This window comes from Taeniopygia guttata, chromosome 2 (assembly GCF_048771995.1).
Source record: "Taeniopygia guttata chromosome 2, bTaeGut7.mat, whole genome shotgun sequence".
In the NCBI taxonomy this organism is placed as follows: Eukaryota; Metazoa; Chordata; class Aves; order Passeriformes; family Estrildidae; genus Taeniopygia; species Taeniopygia guttata.
In genome coordinates, this window is record NC_133026.1 from 45,500,215 (window position 1) to 45,521,055 (window position 20,841).

General features: G+C 45.0%; 1 protein-coding gene across 1 annotated transcript; it reads left to right on the forward strand.

The window, feature by feature from the left end:
* Positions 1-3,005: 3,005 nt before the first annotated feature.
* CLEC3B (C-type lectin domain family 3 member B) lies at positions 3,006-11,352 on the forward strand. Its single transcript, XM_002199133.7, has 3 exons — positions 3,006-3,371; positions 7,994-8,092; positions 9,405-11,352. Exons 1-3 carry the CDS (start codon positions 3,266-3,268, stop codon positions 9,803-9,805), a joined length of 606 nt encoding a protein of 201 aa, XP_002199169.5. The 5' UTR covers positions 3,006-3,265; the 3' UTR covers positions 9,806-11,352.
* Positions 11,353-20,841: the final 9,489 nt, after the last annotated feature.

The following is a 20,841-nucleotide window of genomic DNA, read 5'->3' on the forward strand; positions in this document are numbered from 1 at the left end:
ATTGCATTTCTTCTCAATTGGTCTCCAAAACAATGATCCATAGATTTGGCTCTCTCCATTTTAACCTGTTCCAATGTTTTTGCTGGTGGAAATCAGGAACTATGCCAGCACAAGTTCAGGCAGCGGCTAATGAATATCAGAGATTTTCTTGTGTAAGCCCCACTTCCTCGCAGAGTGTTTGTTACTTTCCACTGCTGTTTCTCATCCTGTTCCCCACTGACACATAGATCCTACCCTTGCAGAATGGATGTCACCAAATCACAGAATATTCAAGCTGGAAAGGACCCACAAGTCCGGCTCTTAAGTGAATGGCCTGTACAGGGACTGAGCTCTCAACCCTGGCAATTTTAGCACCAGGCTCTAATGAAGCTAATCTCAAGGGAGCAGAGGTGTGGATCCCAGTGTGCTGCCCCAGCCATGGATCCAGCCCCCAAGCTGTAGGGACCCGCAAGTAAAGATGCTTTTGGGCCTCCCCTTTGCTTTCCTGCTGTCAGTGCTGGCAGGGGAGGCAGGAGCCTTCCCAGAGGAGGAGAAGCTTCAGGCAAAGAGCTGACATCATTCAGCATTGGGGTGGCCTACCTTTGAACTGGTGACCTAGCCCTGAAAGACCAGGTCTAGTAATTGCTGATCTCGATAATAACCGTGTGAATACTGTTATCCAGTCCCTTGCACTTTCCAGCCATTGTGCAGCGGCACTGCCTCATTTCTTGGCTTGGCCATACCTGCTCTTTTCCTAGGAGCCAAAGCAAAATAGCCTCTGATCTCGCTGCCCATTTCCTTGCCTAGCTGGGCACGAAATCGTAGGTCTGCATTGCTGCCAGGAGCATCCAGCTTCCTTTCATGGGCTTATTCCAGCTACTGTTTTGCTAACTGAAAGCCTTCCAAATTCAGTATCCCAGCCTACTTACTGGGTTTCCCAAAGCCACGTAAACTTTTCTGTCTGCTTCCCTGTGGCCCTGGAATGGTTTTCATAAGCACAGGTTCTTCTGCTCTCTTTTTTTCATGTCAAACCAGTTCCCTTGCAATTAACAGGAGCTGCTCTCTCTCTCTAACCAGGAGACTGGGCTTGAAACCAGGGACTGAAGTGCTGGAATTAAAATCCATAATTGCACAGCTGTTAAAAATCATGGACAAAACCTTGGTTTCTTGGCATAATTTTAGTATTTTGCAGATGGCTTCCAGTTTTATTAGTTCATCCAATAAAAAGGATTACCTCTACTCACTTCCCACACCTCTCTTACATAAGAAGTATGAATCATCGGGATCTCAAAAGCAAAGGATGGCCATTGAGAGCCCCATTATTTAACTGGAACCTCTGGCTTCAGCAGGAGCTGGGTAGGGGATGGCTGTTCCCTGAAGCATCCTCATGCTGGATCCAATGCAGCAACACTTCCACTTGCTCCCATTAGCTGGATGGGACAGGGTTTATGAGCTTTTGTAAGGTCAAGGATTTTTATTTTCAGTCTACACTGGACAGAACTGGGGCAAAGCCCTCTGTGGATAGTGTTACAGCTGGAGACGAGTGTTTTGAGTCTACTTGGTTTTATTTTTTCTCATTTTTCAAGAAAAATGATGGTGGCATCCAGCACAGGACCTGCTGGATGGTGCAGGGAGGGGTCTCTTTGGTGCAGACCTGTTCTTAAGGGACTAATGGAAAGCCACCCTGCTCTTCTTGTTTCATTTGGGCAACACTCTGGTTGGTCCCAGATTGGAAATCTGAGGTTAGGAATTGCTGTCAGACTCCACACCACAGCAATCTGTTCCATGGGCAGCAGTAAAGGGAACATTTTGGGTTTTTCTCCAGCTTGGCAGCACATGAATCAAAGCAAAGGCAGGCAAGCATATCTGTAGCCAAGGAAAACTGGGAGATACTGAGTTACCTACCAAAAGTACTTCGGAGTTTCAAGGAAAGGAAACATGTATGTGTATGTAGATGTCTGGCATCTCTTGGGCTCCATCCATCCCATTTGGGGATAGTCCAGGCAGGAGAACAGTAAATCCCCAAAATATGTATTTTCCAGTTTAAATTTTAGTGAGGGTTGGGGCACATGATAAAGAGCAGCAAAAATCAAACTGTTCCTCCTATGCTTCAAAAGCTTGGACTGCAAGAGAGCTCTCTGTTCAGGTGGGAAGGACATCAGGGCAGGATTTTCCTTATTCAGCAGAAGTGTAAGGCAGGGTGACACCGTGGCTGCCAAACTAGCTCAATGGCAACTCTTTTTCCAGTCACGTCCCAGGTTATCTTGGACCTTTTATGCTCCTACAATTACAGAGGTTCACATTGTGCTGGGTGGCATCTTGTCTTAAATTTTCAGAAAAGTTTTAAGGTTAATGGCTGATGTCTGGAGCACTTTGTTCTCCAAAATGCCCATCCCTCCTCTCCTCCCTCTACATGAATTTCCTCTACTTGTTCAAACTGTTGCTGTTCCTGCTCTGGGAAGGACTTACCTGCTTGTGCTGCAGCTACTGAACAACCACAGCATCCAAAAAAACAGGCAGTAGTGTTGGTTTAGGCTGCAGAGCTGCTCAGCACAGCCCAGCTGGTCAGAGAAGTCAAACTGGGAACCTGCAAAGGGGCCTCGGGGAGAATGGCTTTGTGGAACATCTGATCCCAAGTCCCACTGGAGATCCCATGGAGAAGCAATGATAGCAGGACGGCTCTACCAAAGCCACAGCGGGACTGCTTTTTAGAGGGGTGAGAGCCACCCTACCCTCTGAGGGTGTAGGGGTGGTCAGTCCCCCCAGCCGCTCTGCTGGTGCCGGCACATCCCTTACGGGCATCCCTGCTGCGGGGCGGGGGACCGGCGGCCGCTCTCTGCTCCCTCGGCCGCCCAAGCGCTGTTTCGCACCTCGCGGTGCTGTTGCCATCGCTGACACGCGAGATCAAAGTCGTGGCGTTGTGCTAAAAACCAGAGGAAATCGTTCCAGCTAGGCTCCCTGCCTTTCCTTATGTTTAGCTTAGCAGACTGACGGTACGCTCATTCTTTTTTCTTTTTCTTTTTTTTTTTTTTTTTTTGGTAGGTTTTTGTTTTGTTTTGTTTTGTTTCTTTTTAAGAAAAACAAGCAGTGTGCTGAGAGCTGCAACCCCTGTGGGAGGTGTTCAGCCTTGGCCGGAGCCGCCTGAGCCCCCCCGGGGCCGGGAGGCTGCGCTGGCCCGGGCTCAGCCTCAGGCTTTCTGGGACAGCCTTTCCTGACTCCAGCCGGTGTCCGGGCGGCTGTGGAGGGCAGAGCCGCGGCAGCTCCGCTCGGACCGGACGGCACCGACATGGCTCTCCGCGGAGCCTGCCTCCTCCTCTGCCTCCTCTCCCTCGCCCAGGTCGCCGACCAGCAGAACGGCAAAGCCCGGCAAAAACCGGCCGCTTCCAAGAAAGGTAAGGGGCAGCGGCAGCTTCCTTGCAAGGGAAGACTTGCAGGGCTTGGGGGGGTTGCTATCAGCCCACTCGTCTGGGCATTTAACAGTGCCTTAGTGAAACTTCACTAAAAAACATCGAAAAAGCTAATAAAGCGTCTAACTCCTCCCCTCCTCCGTGGGAATAATTGTGCATCTCTTCTGTAAAATTGTGAGGGTATTGAAACGGTTTTGGTGAGTTCCTACCTTGAATAAATTTGTTGGTACATCCTAGTCTGAATTTCAGTGGAAACGCCTTTTCCGTGTTCCCTCTAAGGTTCATCCCAAGTTTTTCCTCTAATTAACTCTCCCTTTCTAAAAATCCCCTCACCCTTTCTCATTCATTTCTCAGAAGCAAGTAAGTGGCAGATGACAGACAATTTTGGAGATAAGAGCAGGCAAAAAATACCCAAGCCATTAAGCATCAACAGGGTTCTTCATTTAAAAACTGCTGGCCTCGGGTGTATTTCACACCGGACACGAGCTCTGACTATTCAGGCTTGCCAGACAGCCGTGCACACACCAAGCTGCCTGGGTTTTCTATTCCCTAGTTGGTTTGTTTCTCCTTTGCTTCTCCTGTTTTCCTCCTGTCCCATCCTTAACTCAGTGCACATTAAGTGCAGAAGAAGGCAGGTGAGGTGAGGAAACAGCAAGTGAGCTTGCCTGCCTGCCTGATGTGTCCGACCGCAGCCGCGCAGGCTTGGACTGCTCCTGGCAGGCACTTTCCTGCTTGGAATGAAGTGGGGAGCAAGGAAGAAGCATCCCTGGAATTCACTTTGGCCAGTCGGCTGTCTACACTCACCAGTAGCTATTTTTATCAGATTCCATCTTTGAGAAATTTCTTCCTTTTCTCCCATTAGATCTTTCTATGAATTCACAAACTTAGCTGCTTATTCCACATCTTATTCTGCAAGACATGGAATAACAGAAAAAACAGTCTGACTGTTTTCCAGAGCAAAAAATACCCCCTTAGGCTCATATAGGGCATACATTGCACTTACTAGAGGTACCAGGAGAGAGACATTTCTTAAAGAAATCCTATTTTTCTCTAGGTGTCATTGCAACTGCTTTTGTAATCAATTAGTGACAAGAAGGTGGGAGAAAAATCACCTCTTTGACAGGAAAATTTGGCTCTGATTTAAAAACTTTTGAGGGGGGTGTCCTGAAAATCAAGCCATTTAGGCCAGCTGGTGGCAGGTTTTAGTCATGATTTCTTTTCAAAGGAGAGGTCATATTTTTTGTGGAGAAAAGGGAAAAACCCAACAACTTGGCATTTTTTGATCAGTCCCATCTAGCCCCATAGGGGATCAGCTGCCCTGCCTTTATTGGAAACTTTCAGTATTTCTTGGCTAATATTTTTCAGATTTTTACCAATGCCAGAGGGTAGGAAAAGAGGGAGAAAAATGCTAAAAATCCCCTATGAAGCTCCTCTTTGCCTCTACATCCCAGCCACCACAGGGGCCAGGGCTCAGACACTTCTGCTCTGAACAATGGCAGGATGGCCCCATTTCATCCTCATCCAGGCATCTATCCTTGAACTTTGCCTGGGAGGGTCAGGAAGAGCAAAGCCACTGGAGGATTGGAGTGTTTGGCTGGAATTTTTTTTTTAATCTATGCAACAAAACCACAAACATTAGAAAAGAAAGCATTAGTTTAAGCCAAGTTTTTTATGTTGTTTTTTTAAATTGTTTTCTTTTTTTTTTTTTTTTTTGTAATTATTGCTTACATTTGGATCTGCTTCAGAATGAAAGATGATGCTATTTCAACATGAAAAAGCTGAACCACAGTATTTAGAAAATGCTGAGACAGCACATTCACTTTGCCTGCTGTTGTGGTTTTGCCCCTCAAAGTACTCCCCAGTTATTGTTCTAAGCACAGTAGCTCAGCAAACTCTCCCTGAGCCCAAATGTCTTGGGGTATGGATGGGATTTGCCCTTGTCTGGCAGCTCTGAAGGTCTCATCCAAAAGAATGCCCAGGGGAGGCAGGCACTGGCACCCCTGCCTGGGCAGCGTTGACACCCCATGCCTTGAGGGTGCAGGCATCAGCCCGGGGGAGGTCCCCTTAATCACAGGTGGTGGGGTGCTGGGATCATGGAAGGGAGCATCTTTGCGTAGCTCTCACATGTATTTCTAAGGTAACTGGAGACAGAAGTCAGAGTCTGGATGCTTAATTCAGTGGGTAGGGAGTAATTTGGGCTTCTCACCTAATGCCACTTACTACCTAAAATTTCAGCGTATTCTTGTCTGGGTGTTCTTCCCTGAAAATGCCTGTGGATATTTACACTGCTGTAAATACAGTGGATGTGTTCACTCTCCTCCTTTGATCCAGGGACAGACTGCAATATGGGACCTGACTGTTCCACTTCCTACCTTTGAAGAAATGCCTGGTGTCGGAAGAAATTCTGGTGGCCAGAGAGCTTTGAGGACAGACATTGTGAATCAGATCAGTAGTCATTCCTCTGGGAGACAGAAAGCTGTTTAGATCTCCAGGCAAGGCTAAGAAACATATATAAATATCCAAATTTCATACAGGAATAGTTAAGATATTAAAATTAAGAACAGAGGGATTTGTTTGTTATTCAGCATATAATTAGAACAGGTGAGAGTTCCCACTTGCAGCTTTAAATACATTCCTGGCCAGGGTTTCAAACCAACAGACTATTTTGACACACAGTTCTGTGAGTCTCCTTTTGATCTTGCCTCTGCCCACGCTTAATCCTGCTGCTCATGGTCCTGCACAGGGACCCACTCCAGCTCCCACGGGATCACGGCTTCCATCACAGAAAACCCAGATTGTAAACAGGCTTGATCCCAGGCTTCAGGAGGTGAGCCTTGAGGCAATGACAGCACTGAGACAAAAACCCCTGACAATAAAAGAGACAACACAATGTCTGTTGATGTAGCCATCGTCCTCACTTTATAGCTGAAGGCTGAGTCAACCAGTCCTGGTTCTCTGTGAAATATCCCAGTGAATGCAGTTCTGTAGGAACATCTTGTGGACCAGGATTTGGAAGTGAGGTACTGAAAAGGGACAGGGCTGTTAGGTAGTTATCAAGGAGACATGTCACCTTTCATGGCAGGGACCCTCAAGGTGGGAACTCACCAGCAAACCCAGCTGGAACACCGTAAGGAGTTCTTATCAAGACTCATCGGCAGTGTCCTGCTATGCCCTTTGGATGTTACTTAAATCTTAGAACATTTTTCTGCTACAAGACAGGCATGCATAGGAAAAAAACCCCATGATTAATTAGCCATTTCCCACAAAGTGTTTTCATCAAAGGCAGCAAAATAATATCTAGTGCCTCAGTGTTAAGTGAATCCATTAAAGTTAATTGAGCAATGAGTAAAGCTGCTTAATGTTCTCTTCCTGATGTGTCTGGCTTTTCATATTCATGGCACCATGTAATCTTGGGTTAGTGGTTTTGATCTGCACCCAGGCTGCTTCCCTACTTGCCTGCCTTGGTGCCTCAGATCCTTGGCCCTCAAGGAAGCTCCTCCTACTGCATTCATGGGCAAACTGTGCCCCTTTCCTTTCACTCCAGCAGAACTACTAGATGCTTTCAAAACGAGGACTACCGGATGCATACAAGGGCCTCAATGTCTGATCTCCCACCACCTTCAAGATGTAAATGGCCCCTTTGCTCCTGTCTAGGAGAAATCCAAGTACCAATTAATAGCTGGTTGGAGAAATTGCAGAAGCAGCACGCCTAGCAAGATGTAGGCTTTAAGAGCCACCTCTCCAGCCAAAGAGGTGTCTTCTCACAGCAGGAGAGCAGCTTTGGACAGTGCTGAGTACCTACACTGGGGGTGATGAAGGTAGAGATGGGCAGAGGCAGCTGTGGTGGTCTAAAGGATGGTGTGGTTGGTGGGCAGAGGCTGGTGGCTGGTGGTGCAGAGGCAGATCTAGTAGAGTTAGGATCTGCAGCCCTTCCAGCCCCTTCCTGCTGAGCATCAGCCTGCTGAGAAAAGTGCTTTCCTACTTAACCCACCAATGACAGCAGACAAGAGGTAGGTGCAGCCAGGAGTGCACACAGAGAACATCATGTGTTAGGGTGTTTAAGGGAAGCCAGGAGGGTGTGCTGTGAATAGAGAGAGAGCATGTTTTGAGGAATCTGAAACAAATAGATCCTGTTCATCATTAGCTTCAAGTTGCCCATAGAACTTCTGTGTGTGTCAGGACTTCTGTTCAGGCAGGGGTGTCCTCCTGCATTTTGGGAGCTCAACCCCAGTGCAGCATCACCCTTGATGATTGCTCTACACAGGGGTGCCAGAGACAAGCTTGCACATAAGAGTGCTCATGCATGTGACATCTTCCCCAGCACTGCCAACCCAAAGGATGACCCCTGCAGCTGGAAGACGTGTGGGGTCCACAGTCCCAAAACCTGAACCAGGAAAACAAGGTTGTTACTGATAGTGGAACCAGGCTGACAAGCAAACAGCACTCTGATGGATGTGCAAGGGGACACAGGTGCTGACTTTGTACATTCCTTTTGTTTATTCTCTTCTGAGGGCAAAGAAAATGGAGTTTTGATGATAGGAACAGATTTGGTTGCCTCCCTTGGGATACAACCAATATTTGTGCTCTTTCTCGGATTTCTCCAACAGATGGTGTGAGCCTCAAAATGATTGAAGACCTGAAGGCCATGATTGACAATATCTCTCAGGAGGTTGCTCTACTGAAGGAAAAGCAAGCGCTCCAGACAGGTAAAGGGTTTGTTGAAGAGCACACAACTTTTACTTTGAGAGAGGAGCTGCTCGTAAAGTGGCTGCAATTGCTCCACATGTCCTGATGAGAGATGCCCAAGCACCCCACAACAACAAGCCCACCATGGGGAGAGAGGTTGGAGATCTAAGCAGAGTGTGGGTCTCTGCAATTCCTCTGGGCTGGTGAACCTCCTCGGGCAGTTAATGCCAGGAGCTGTGCCGTGTGTGGGCCCCTCTTTATGTGCTTCTCATCTGGATATTCCTGTGATTGCTAAGCCAGATGTTAATTTTCCTTTATGAGGTGGAGGGATGGGATTTGGATTAGTCTGTGTTTTAACCAAATGCAGCTTACTCTTTTGCCTGAGCCCCAGTGAAATGGCAACCTGGTCTCTTATACACACCATGGTATTGCCCAGGGAACTGCACTGCGGGTCAGTCTTACTTCATTAAACATACACAGAGGACAGTCCCAAAATGTCCATCTTCCAGATGTGCTCCATAGTTGTTCTGTGCAAACTTCACTGACATCAGTAGGAGTAGGATTTGCAAAACATGAAGCAGAAATGAGATGAAAATGCAAATTAAGGAGATTTTTCTCCTTAAAAGGAAAGGAACACAAGCAAAATCAAAGCTTTAGTTCCGAGCTCACATTCATTGAGAAGTAATTGGTTTGGATATTAATGTGTGGCTCTGATTAGGTATTGTTTGGCTACAGTACCCTGCACTCTTAAGGTTTAGAGCTTAAAGAAAAACAAAATAAATTTATATCCTTAAAACTAAAATCAGAGGCAAGTAGAAATTTCCTCTGAAGACCTCGAGCTATGCAAGCGCAACGCTTCTGATCAAAGCTTATTAAAAAAGACGTTTTTTTTCCTCTTGCATAATTAAGATGATTTAATTGGCATGCAGGCTTTTTCCCAAAACACTTCAACACCCGGCAATGCCCATGACAAACCATATTTCCAACAAATTCATCACAGAAGGAGTAGCACTGGCTGGGGAAGAACAAGGCCAGGGGAAGGTGCAGGAGGACCACGTTGTGCCTCTGCTCCAGCAGCAGCAGAGCCCAGAAGGGTGGCAGGGGCACCCCGAAAATCCGTTTCACCCAAAGATTTGCAGAGGGAGAGGGCACATCCCCATGACTGTGTCCCACCCTGCACTTGGAATCCTGTGCTGCTAAGGGTCACTGTGCAGCCTAAGAAAATTTGGAATTCGGCCGCTGCATTTGCTGCTGCTGCCTCTTCCTGGGTACCGTTTTAAAACCAAATTCTCTTTCTATCTTTTTTATTCTGTTTGCGTGGTAACCTCTCAGTTTGCCTGAAAGGCACCAAAATTCATCTGAAATGCTTTCTGGCGTTTTTGGAGACCAAGACATACCACGAGGCCAGCGAAAACTGCATCTCTCAGGGCGGCACGCTCAGCACGCCCCAGAACGGGGAGGAGAACGATGCCCTCTACGACTACATGCGCAAGAGCATCGGCTCGGAGGCCGAGATCTGGCTGGGCCTCAACGACATGGCCATGGAGGGCAAGTGGGTCGACATGACAGGCAGCCCCATCCGTTACAAGAACTGGGAGACTGAAATCACCACCCAGCCCGACGGCGGTAAGCTGGAAAATTGTGCGGCTTTGTCGGGGACCGCCAATGGCAAGTGGTTCGACAAGAGGTGCCGAGAGCAGCTGCCTTACGTCTGCCAGTTCATGATTGTGTAGCGGCGGGGCCTCCCCCTGCTCTCCCAGCCTGGTCTCCACCCTGGGCAGCAGGATGATGAAGCTGTAGCTGTGTGTACCCTCCATGTCCATCTGCACACCCACACACACGTGTTCACTCCGCAGTCACCCTTTGCAAAGAGATTCGCCGCGGCTCACTGTCGGGTTATAGAGCCCTAGAGCATTTCCTTTAGCCACATCCAGCCCTGTTTGCAGCTGCACTGCTCTTCCTAAGGCACTATTCATAGATATATATTTTTTTACACAGGGAATTTATTAGGACGGCTCAGTTGTTCCAGCAAAGAGCCAATGCAGCAGTCCAGCCTGGCACACAGCTGCCTTGGCTGCCTAAGGCTGTCCAGAGTGTCTTTTCCCATTTTGCTGAGCTTTCTTGGGACACCAGTATAGGCAGTTTCTGCTTTCTTCTCTTGTTTTGCTTCCCATAAGCCCTGGCAGCATTTTGTGAGAGTTCCGTGTTCCTCATAGTGTTCCAGTTCAGCCTTGTGAGATTCAAGGTCCTGTCTCAACGAGCAGAGGGAGCTGCTCCTGCTTTGCATTGAGAGATGCAATTGGGCTTATTTGGCAGGGTACCAGGGCGCGACTAGTCAAATTACATGTATGAATGAATCAGCAAGTTACAGGCATGTTTGGTCCTCTTCTCACCAGCCAGAAGCCAGTTTCACTGACTTCAGTGGGGAAGCAAGACCCACTGCCAGATCCTTTGACAAAAACTCCCATCAAATGCTTTATTTGTGCTGCAGTATCAAGGAGAAAGCAGCAAAAACTTGGAGCATAGTTAGTCAACAATATTACTAGAAATAGATGTATTACATAAATAACATAAATGTAATACTCTTAGGGAGTATGTTGCTATATAAAAATAACCATATATTTTAAAAAGCCCCAGGACAACTCACTACAGCAGCTTTAGGAATGACCTGATCTGTTTACATGATGGGAATCCAGATGAACTAGTCCAGTCTTTGCTGGTTCTTGGCAAACATAAATCTGCTGAGCACTGTTTGTGCCAATATAGTCATGCCCACCTGAAGGTCTGACCTCAGTGATTTTTTACTGAGAAGAGGTTTAAAGTAAAAAAGCAAAACAAAACAAAACAAAAAGTAAAACAAAGCAAAAAATTCCCAACAAAAACAGCAATGGTGGGAAAGAAGTGCAGGTCACCCTGGCAGCTTAACAGAGCTTTTCTGGCTTTTGGCTATAAGATGTCAGTGGATCTTTTCAGTCCAGTGTTTAGTAATAACCCCTTCAGTTTGTGTCACACACCCTGTGCTTCCAGGTTGGAGGTGTCAAGACAGGATCCTGCCCATGGGACAGGTATTCCAATTTGCTTCTGTGTTGAAAAGCAGCATGGTGGTAGGTCTTCCAAGCAATCAAGTCTGAGCCAAGCTGGAAACACACACACACACACACACACACACACACACACAAACAAATGCAGAGTGCACGCTTCTGAGGTGGTCACTATTGCCAAACTCTCTGCTGTTCAAATTACTATAAAATAAAAATATCTCTATAGCTTGCTGAAGGAATGGAGTTGTGTCAATGTGGTTGGAGTGCTTTCTTCTACTTGTCTTTCTCTTCAGAGCAGCTCCAGGGATATATCTGAAGGCTGGAGATAACAAAGGCAGAGGGGAAAAGAAAGGAAGTGAAAGCCTCCCACCCTGTAATACGCTTTATAGGATTCTCCCCCTCCTGCCCCGTTATCATCTCAGTCACATGCTATACACAGGATATAGGCAGGGAATCCTTTTATAGGAAAATAAGATTTCCTTCCTTTCCTGCCTTGCTGCTGGGAAATTTCATTCTGAAATACAAGCTAGCCCAGAAGGAAGGTCCCTCCCTCAGCCCTGTTTGGCAGCAGTAGTGGTGCTGAGGGAGGTGGCACCTCAGGTCCCAGCATGGAGCCAGTCCTTCCCAGGCTGCCTCCCACTTCCTCTGCAATGAGCAGAGCTGCAGTGGCACCAAGAGTCCTTCTCCTTCACTCACTGAGGTGGTGATGACTTCTCTCTCCTCTCTGGCATCCCATGTAGGAGAGAAGATCCATGTAGAAGACAATGCCTCACACCAGTCTGAAGTTTCAGCTGCTGCAGGACTGCATGTGAAGTTAGGTCGCTTTTGCACAGCCCTTCAGTGAGCTTTACTTTGGACCCTGCTCCTGGCATTTTCCAAGACTCTCTGCTGTAGGTCATGATTACACCCTACAAATCAGCTTGTCTCAATATAAATCCTCTAGTTCCTTTGGCAGATGTTCCCTCCATGTTTTGAGATACACATGAAGGCAAAGCAGCAATGCTGGAAGCGTTGCTGGCTTTAATCCTGATGGGTCATAAACCACAAGGTCTTAAAATACAAATGTGTGGTTGGAGAAATAAACAGGGCTTTTATGGAAAGAGGAACAGTATGAAAGCCATGGACTCTGCAATGCTGAGCTTCAGGGAAGTTGTGGGTGCTAGAGCTGGACCATCTTGGTATGGAGTGTGAATCTCAAAAACAGCCATGGAGATGGATGCCAAATGATATTCCCAGAGAGGATGTGAAGAAGTCAGTCTGTCAAATATAAAAAATAACAAGTCACTCTCAGCAGATTTCTTGCTCATATCTCTCTATTTTCACAAAGCTAAACTCCTGCCAGCACCATTCCTCATAGATGTTTTGCTCTTCTGAAGCTGGGAGGAGCACAGGGAAGGGTGGCTTTGCCCCTGCTGTACTTGTTGGATCCAGGATGACAAAACTGACCTTGTCATTTCAGTGCTACATTTTTTAAGTTTCCTGTTATTCTTGCAATTTTCTTACTGTACAATATAAACTACAAATTTTCTTTGAAAAGCCAAAGAGGAGGAACTTCTAGAAGATTCCTCATCCTTGCTTACCACACCAATGTTATTTTATGTGTTCAGTCCTGTATTTTGTGGTCACAGGGATGGAGGGATTGAATGGGGGACAGCCGCTGGCTGCCTCCACAGGGAAGCTGTCCTGAGCACATGTGGTCCATCTGCTGGGGGCCAGAACAAGCATCACTTTTTGGATCTTCCATGTAATCCTTTGGCACTCAAGCAAGAGTGGAACATCTGCTGTCCATGAAGTGTGGTCTCAACCAAAGGTTTGCAGACTAATGGAAAGAAACCTCAGCTCTTCCCTGAGGAAAAGGAAATGTGGAAGTGATCATGTCTGAAACAATGTATTGTGATGCCTGCAATCCCTAATGAACTTCATGTTATTAAAAATAGAGGATGTTGTGTAAGACCTTGTGCCACTGGTGGCACTGCTCAGCTGCCTGTGGCTCTGTGACACAGTAGAGGAAAGATGAAACATGAAATGTACATATATTTATAAAAAAAATAATTAAAGTTACTGGGTGAGCCTACAGAAGGAGTGAGTTCCCTCAGCGCTACGCCATCCACAGCTGACTTCAGCAGAGCTGGAACCCCACTAATGGCCCCCACCCCAATTCCCCCTGGTCTGGAAGTTCAGGACCAGGTCTTTGCCTGAGTCCAGGAAAATACCAAATGGTTCAGAGTGAAATGGTTAACCATAAAATAGGTAATGCCTTTCTGAAGGCTCTCACCACAAAGGCTGGGTGTTACTCAGAGCAGAGGTTCTCTCCACACGACGTGCACCCTCTCCCTGTCATCCTTTGCAAGGAACAGTCCCTCAACACCTCTGCTCTTGGCCGACATGGAGGGAGCCAACTTCCCACCTCTGTGGCTGCAGAATGAGACCATTGGAAGAATGAGCCTCAAAAGGGAAGGAACTCCTCTGCCCCTGAACCACTGAGTCTCGTGATTCCTATCAGCTTTACTGTTCGCTTCTGCTCCTGCATAAGCACTGAACCCCACAGTCAGTCTCTCCTTTGACAAATAAAATAAAAAGCTAAATTAAAGTTACATTTCCCAGAAGACACCATAGACAGGGAAGAAGCATAGATCTATGAGATTCAGCAAACGAGGCTAAACCAAAATACCCCTGGGAGCAGAAATATAAACCTGCGGGGGGGGATGGGGTGTCACTAAACTAATGGAGAGCATAAAAATAAATTCCTTGGGGATAGATGAGAGGATATCAAGCGATGGTGTACAAAACAAAACAAAACAAAACAAACAAACAAAAAGATGGTTTATTGCTTTTATATATAGAAGCACCCAGAGGGAGTCCAAAGGTAACAGCTGGGGACTGTTCCAAATACAGCTGAAAACAAATCACAACTATTTTAGCCGCACACCCAGCAGCCTCTCCTCTCTGTCCTGTGCTGTGCAGACAGGTCAGTGTCTGCATCACCTCCCTGTGACTCCCCTGTCCTGCTGCGCTGGAGCCTGGAGCCATCCAAGCTGGCAGCAGCCACAAGGCAGCCCAGTGCCTGCAGCATCCACCCAGGAAGGAAAGAGAAACCCAAGATGCTGTGCTGCCACGAGGTGAGGCTGACTGCTGCTCACAGAACGTGGCTGCTCTCACCTCAGCCCTTTTAGAAAGGTGGCCCCAAGCCTGAGGCACAGAGCACAACCCCTGAGCTGCTTGGAGAACATGTCTCAAGAAGCTGTGTTTAGAAAACACTGTTTGGGAAGCACAGCAGCTTGTAAAAGAAAATGCAGGAGGGGAAATAAAACCTACAGCCCCTACTGCTTTGCAGAAATGCTCCATGGACAGTTTAGTTTCCTACTGCAGTGTCACTACTTCTATCACACCCATTAACAAAGATCCCAAAAGTGAGGTATCTGATATACAATAGTTTACCCTGTTTCTATGTTTCTCAGGACTAGTGTGGCCACATCTTGAGTGCCAGGTCTAGTTTGTGGCTCCCCAATACAGGAGGGACATGGACCTAGTGAAATGAGTGCAGAGAAGTAGAATGGATTTGGGGAACTGCTGTGTGAGCAGAGAGCAAGAGGTGAGACTGCCCATCCTGGAGAAGAGAAGGCTCAGGGGATCTCATCTTAAATGCATGATGGGGAAGGTAGTGAAGACAGAGCCATGGGCACAAACTGAAATACAAGAAATTCTGCTTAAAGAGAATCCTTTTTCTCTATGAGGGTAGTCAGACCCCAGCACAAGTTGCTGAAAGAGGCTGTGGAACCTTTATCCTTGGAGATACTCAAAGCATGACTGGATATGTGGCCCTGGCCAGTGGGACCTTGCTCTGAGCAGGAGGTGCAGCCTGGTGATCTCCAGAGGCCCTATCAACTTCTGTGCAAACACAGCCACTGAGCAAGGGATCCTACCAGCATAACTTATTCCTTTTCTACATTCACAGGAGAAAAACAGGCATTTCAGAAGCAGACAGCTGACCTCAGACACCTGATGGACGAGCTGTCATGTAAACGCCTTCCTACAGAAAAAGGTTAGCAAGAAAGCCAATTAAATAATCCCTTGTGGGAAGTGATTTCTACACTGTAGTGCTGCCAGAGCTCTAGATACTAACTAGGTCTTGCTGCTCTGCCAAGTCTGGTCAGCAGACAAGAGCTGAAATTTCACTTAGTTATTCAACCAGAAGGAAACTGGAAGCAAACTCCACCAAATCACCAAAAAGCAATTGAAATTTTTTTTTTTTAACTATTACATGTCCAATCCAAACACTCAGTTCAGGAGTGCATAGGTGAAGATGTGAATCAGATCAACCATAGTGAAAGATTTGCATCACTGTTAGAGCAGGACAGTCCAAGGGCAGCATGGATTTCATCTGGATTCATGTGCAATGTGGACATTGCTCTGTCACTGGGAAGGCTTTGATCCAAAGCCCCTGAGTGTCAAGCCATGATGACATGGGGGATCCAGACACCAGGAGATGGGCAATGGCACAGGTCCCACCTGCCCGAGTACCAACACACAGGTGCTGCAACACACCTTTATAAAGGTAGCCCTCATACTTTGTTCTACAATACATCAGAGCAGAAAGCCAAACCCCCAAGTGACCTTAAAACAGTCACGTTTCAGGAAACACTCCAGGAATTGCTCTGATTATAAACAGGGTTGAACAATTGGTTCCATTTAAGAGTGAGGACTTGGAAGGAGCTGTGTGGGTGGGGTGCTGTGTACCTACAGCAAGAGACTGACAAGTTTTATACCCAGCCTGGAAACTGAACTTGCTTTCAAAAAAGAAGAACAGTTAGTGGGGTTTGTTCCTAAATTAAAATGTATGTGCCAAAAAAGAATGCAAACACAGCAAGTAGTAGTAGTGTATTACTGGAGAAAGGTAAACACTCCTGAAAGCATAGCACTAGGGAAAAACACACCTTACAGGTAAAATACAGAGAGATTGAAAATAGCCAGAAATCATCAATAACTTTGCCTTCTTTTAAACATTCAGGGAATTGTTTGCCAGCCTATATGAGTAGCCTGTTTTTAAGCCTGCTGAAACTACAGACGTGGGTAGCGTTCACAGCCAGATATAAAACCACCCCATGACTTTGATCGGGTGATGAATGTCCATTAAAGAATGAGAGCAGACAGCCCTGAAGGCCACACTGCTGTGAGCAAAGCAAATATTCAGCCTTTGATTCATGTGCTATTGAGGGAGCTGGGATGACCCTGGAGGTCCCTAGAAAATATTGGTCTTGAGTCTCAGGAACTGGCTGCATCAGGTGAGGCAGAGCTCAGTAGTGAGATACTGCCTTGTGGTCACCATCCTCTCACCTTCCCTGCAGGGCCAATGACACCACTCCTTTCCTGCTCTCCTTGCCCCTTCCCAATGCCCTGAACTCACACTTCCTTGGGAATTAAAGTTGATAGTTCCAGAGACAGGGACTTGAAGTTGCATTAAATGTGTGTATTAAAAAAGCAAAGAGACATTATGGCTGTAAAGCTCTGGACCTTAAAACCAGGAAAATAAGGTATTCCAGAATTAGGTGGAATCACTCCAAAGGAAGCATAAAGGAAAAATCTCTAACCTCAGGACAAGGACTAAGTTTCAGCTTAATGATTAAAATTAAAATTTATATCTAAGCCTTCAAGAGTGAAGGGATGCATTGTTCTCATTTTTCTTGTTCAAGGTGGCAGGAAGGGGAATGTCTCTCCTTTGTTTTGCTCCTCAGTGACAGAAAGCCACCAAGTCATGACCTAAAGGACAGTGTGAATTGGTGGAGATGTTTCTACCACAGTCAGCCTTAGTGAAACAAGCACAGATTTTGTAAAGCATTCTGGAAAAGGGTTATTGTTCTGCACCCTTCCACCTAATTCGGTGTATAATTAGGTGTTATTTACACAAGAGGTCATTAATGTCCAGAGAAGCAGTACTTTCCAGATTAATTTGAGTTTTCCTACATGTATGAATGCTTTTCAAAGTACCTCTCCAGCTACTTGAGATGTCAGCTACTTCGAGTACTGACACTTCATTCAGCGCTGAAGCAGCTTTGTGGCTGTTCTGTGGCAAAACCTGAGGACCTTGCAGTAGCAAACTTCACACAGCAACTTTACTGTATTCCAGGCAGGTTCAGGTGAGGCTAGAGTAAGAAATATATTGTAGACAGAGGTTTATAAGTATTTCACACCAACACTGAGAGAACATTCACCAAAAAAAAATCAGTTTCTGGAGACCTCTGACTTGAATTTTGTTGATTGGGAGCATGGGGAGAAAGGGACACACGACATGAAAATACAACAGTAGGAAATGAACGGAGCATGATGACAAAAATCCGTCTTTCAGTCATGTTTGGAGTGGATTCATTGATGCATGGTTCAACCTCTGGAGCCTGAGCTGTCTTAAGTCCAGAAATGCTACTTTCCCAGCCATAACCTGGGCACAGATTCCCCACAAGCTGCATTGGGAAGCACTTTTACAGAAATTCATCAACTCCTTTCAGCTGAAGCTGTATTCTTGTCCTTTAGCCCAAATGGGTGACCATAAAAAAACCTAAGGAGAACGTGAGAGTTTCACCTGAAGAACTGACCAGGAAAATGCATAACATTTCAGAATACATACGTATATAGTCAATTGCCCATTGTCCTATGATGTTTGACTAGCAAGGAAAAATATTGTCTTCTGAGATATTAGACACATACTTGAACCCATATGCCCTGTTGGGCTGCTTTAAGATACTTAGAAATCTGTTCTTCAATAACCCAGAGAAGGGAAATTAGAGAGGAAGATTTAATTGCTTGCAGCTTTTTTTTTTTTTTTTTATTGCTCTGAAAGATCAACCTATAAAATGTTCACCAAACAATCATACTAGAATATTTTATCAGGCCTTTGGTTACTTCTTAGGGTTTGCCTCTTGGTAAATAAACTCTCATTAACTTAAGGAAACCATGGGAAAACCTATTAACTGTTTATAAGCTTTTGAATGAGTAAAGCATTCAGCTGTGAAAGGAATTAACAAGTATCTAAACAGGTTTGATTTGGCAGAATGTAGAACAGTATTAATTTACTATGCAAATGTGAAATCTAAAAAGATTCAAGCTGTTGAGCTAGCATCTTACTAAAATGATAATTCTTACACAAAAACATTTATCATTTTTCTTTAAAGCCCTTATTTCTGAGGATATCAGGAGCAGGGATATTTTTCCAATAATAGCCTAATTGATAGTTTCTGCCTCGGGGGAAGCTGCCAGTGGATGTTCAAAGTTGAAAGCTTCAGGCTGTCATGGCCCACAGTGCACATGCAGAATTTAGTATAAGCAAAACTCTACTTAGCAGCCTAAACTGTAGAGCAGTAGGGGTTTTTGTTTTCCCTGTGAAATTAACCCTGTATTACAAAACACCTCTGTGCATTTGTTTCTGGGTTACTTTTTCCAGAAGCCAGCAATTAAATAAAAGTAGAATTCTGAGAGGGAAAACACACCACTAGTTTGCTTCTCCCTTATTTTAAAAAACCACACAGCACCTTTTAAATAAAAAACAGTTGTGAAGATGAATTTGAAGCAGATGCTAAATCAGTTTGGCTTAAGAGCCTGCAGTTCATACTCCTGAGACCAAGTGATAAATCTGATTTAAGGACAGGTTATCCTGTACAGAAAACTAGATTTACAGATGTAATTAGCAGCTGCTTTACCACCATTAATCTCATGTATGAAGGGAGGTGTCCATATGGGCTCTCCATTTTTAGCCCTTAAGGTAAAGACCAGTATGGGATATTTTCCCCATCATGGAAAGTGGCAAAGGTGATATCACCTTCAGGCAAAACCATTCCCAGGGTTCCTGAGGAAGAGGAACACCCAAGCCCATCCCCATTTAATTTAAGGAGGTGAAAGGGAAGTTCCCTCTTGTCTCTCTCCATATCTACCTAAACCAACACACCAGAGGATGCAGCCTCCAAAAGAAATGGCAACCAACAAGAGCAACCAACAACTAAAATAAAAAATAAAATTTAAAATAATTTAACAAAATCAATTTAATAAATTAAATATTAAAGGAAAGGACGTATTAAATACATGCAATTTGAAATAAAAAATAAGCTTTATTTCAAAATTTTATTTTAAAATTAATAAATAAACAAAAATGGGAGCACATACTTTACATGAAACATTTAGTTGGTTCTAAATAATACTTTCTCAAATAAATAAACTCCAGTTAGAAAAAAATGAAATAGTTCTGTTGCAAAGATGACAGGATACTGCCAAAACATCTTATCTCATTTTCTTCTGAGAAAGCCCTTTTCAGAAAGTGAGGTCATTTTTTCTAGCCTTATATCTAAAAATAGTGCTGTGTGCTGAGTGCTGCTCTGTTGAAGTATCTTTGACAGGATGCATCATGGCAGTCTTTCTACAGCTGTGAGTGACTGCAGCAGTTGTACCAGGACAAATGCACATGTGTGTATACAAAATGCACTCACTAATGGAGCAAGGAACAAAGCAGTTCCTTGGGTCTTTGAAGATCCATCTTGCCCAGAAGCGTAAAGCCTGGTTTGTGTGCAGCAGTGTAGCAATTCTTTAAGACGAGACATGGATACAGCCCAAACCACAAAAAACACCTTTCATGTGTTAAGTGTTGCTAATTGAAACAATTTGTCATGCTTCATTTATGTTGAAGAAACTTCTGGCGTGTTGTTTCAAAGTCTTTGTAAAAGGACTGTTCCTTCCTCCAGGCTGGATCAGTTCTCCACGCCACCATCCCTCAGTTTTAAAGAAGATCACTAAGTTGGATGTAAAAAGGTATTTATATTCAAGAAATATATCCTCTACTTTTTGTTTTTGTTTCCAGCTTCAAAGTTTTTGGGGAGGCAGATTGGCTCCAACCTTTGTGTATATCAGTCTGCAGTTAGATGCTGGCTGGTGAAGATGTGCACATGGATAAGTGAAATCCATCCACTGTTTTGCTTTCTCCTTCCTCCCCCCAAAACATTCACAGACTTAAATGTTTCTCTGTCACACTCACAGGTATCCCAGCATAGTTTCTTCAGAGTAACACGATTTTGTCCCCCCCAGGGTCAAGGAGTTGAAGTCTGTTCATCTGGTGTCGAAAATAAAAACTACTTTCTCATTTCCTACTGTCGCTCTACAAATTTTGCTGTAATGCAACAAAATAGTAACTTGGCTTTTGATCTATCTGGAAATGTAACTAGACTATTCAGAAACAAGCTTAAAAATAAAGCAATTACTGAGTATTTTGATAGCTCAAGATTGTCCAAACCTTACAAATTCAAGCCCAAGAAACAAGAGGTATCTTTTCAGCTTTGCTGGTTTGGGCAACAAAACTCTGAACTTCTCTTTGCTCTTCAAAAGCAAATTACATTTGGGCCAGGAGTTCCAGGAGTTCTGCAACTGCTGTCCTCCTATGGACACCCATCTTTCAATTAACAGCTAATTAGACTTAAAAATTTTAATTTTTAGATAAAGATTAGTGCCAGGAAATTACTCCAGGATGGCACAATTGCAGTAAGAATGCAAATGATAAGCACTTGTATGAAGTTGGCAGTTTTGGAGAAGGCCTAGGGACTGGATGATCCTTGCCATGTTTCCCAAGCCTTCCAAGAGATCTCATTAAGTCTAGGATCCCTCCTCAGCAATTACTTGGATCCTCAGTAGTAAGGATTTCAAACATCATTTTCTATGTACGTTAAACTTGCCCCAAAATAAATAAATTCATAAATAAT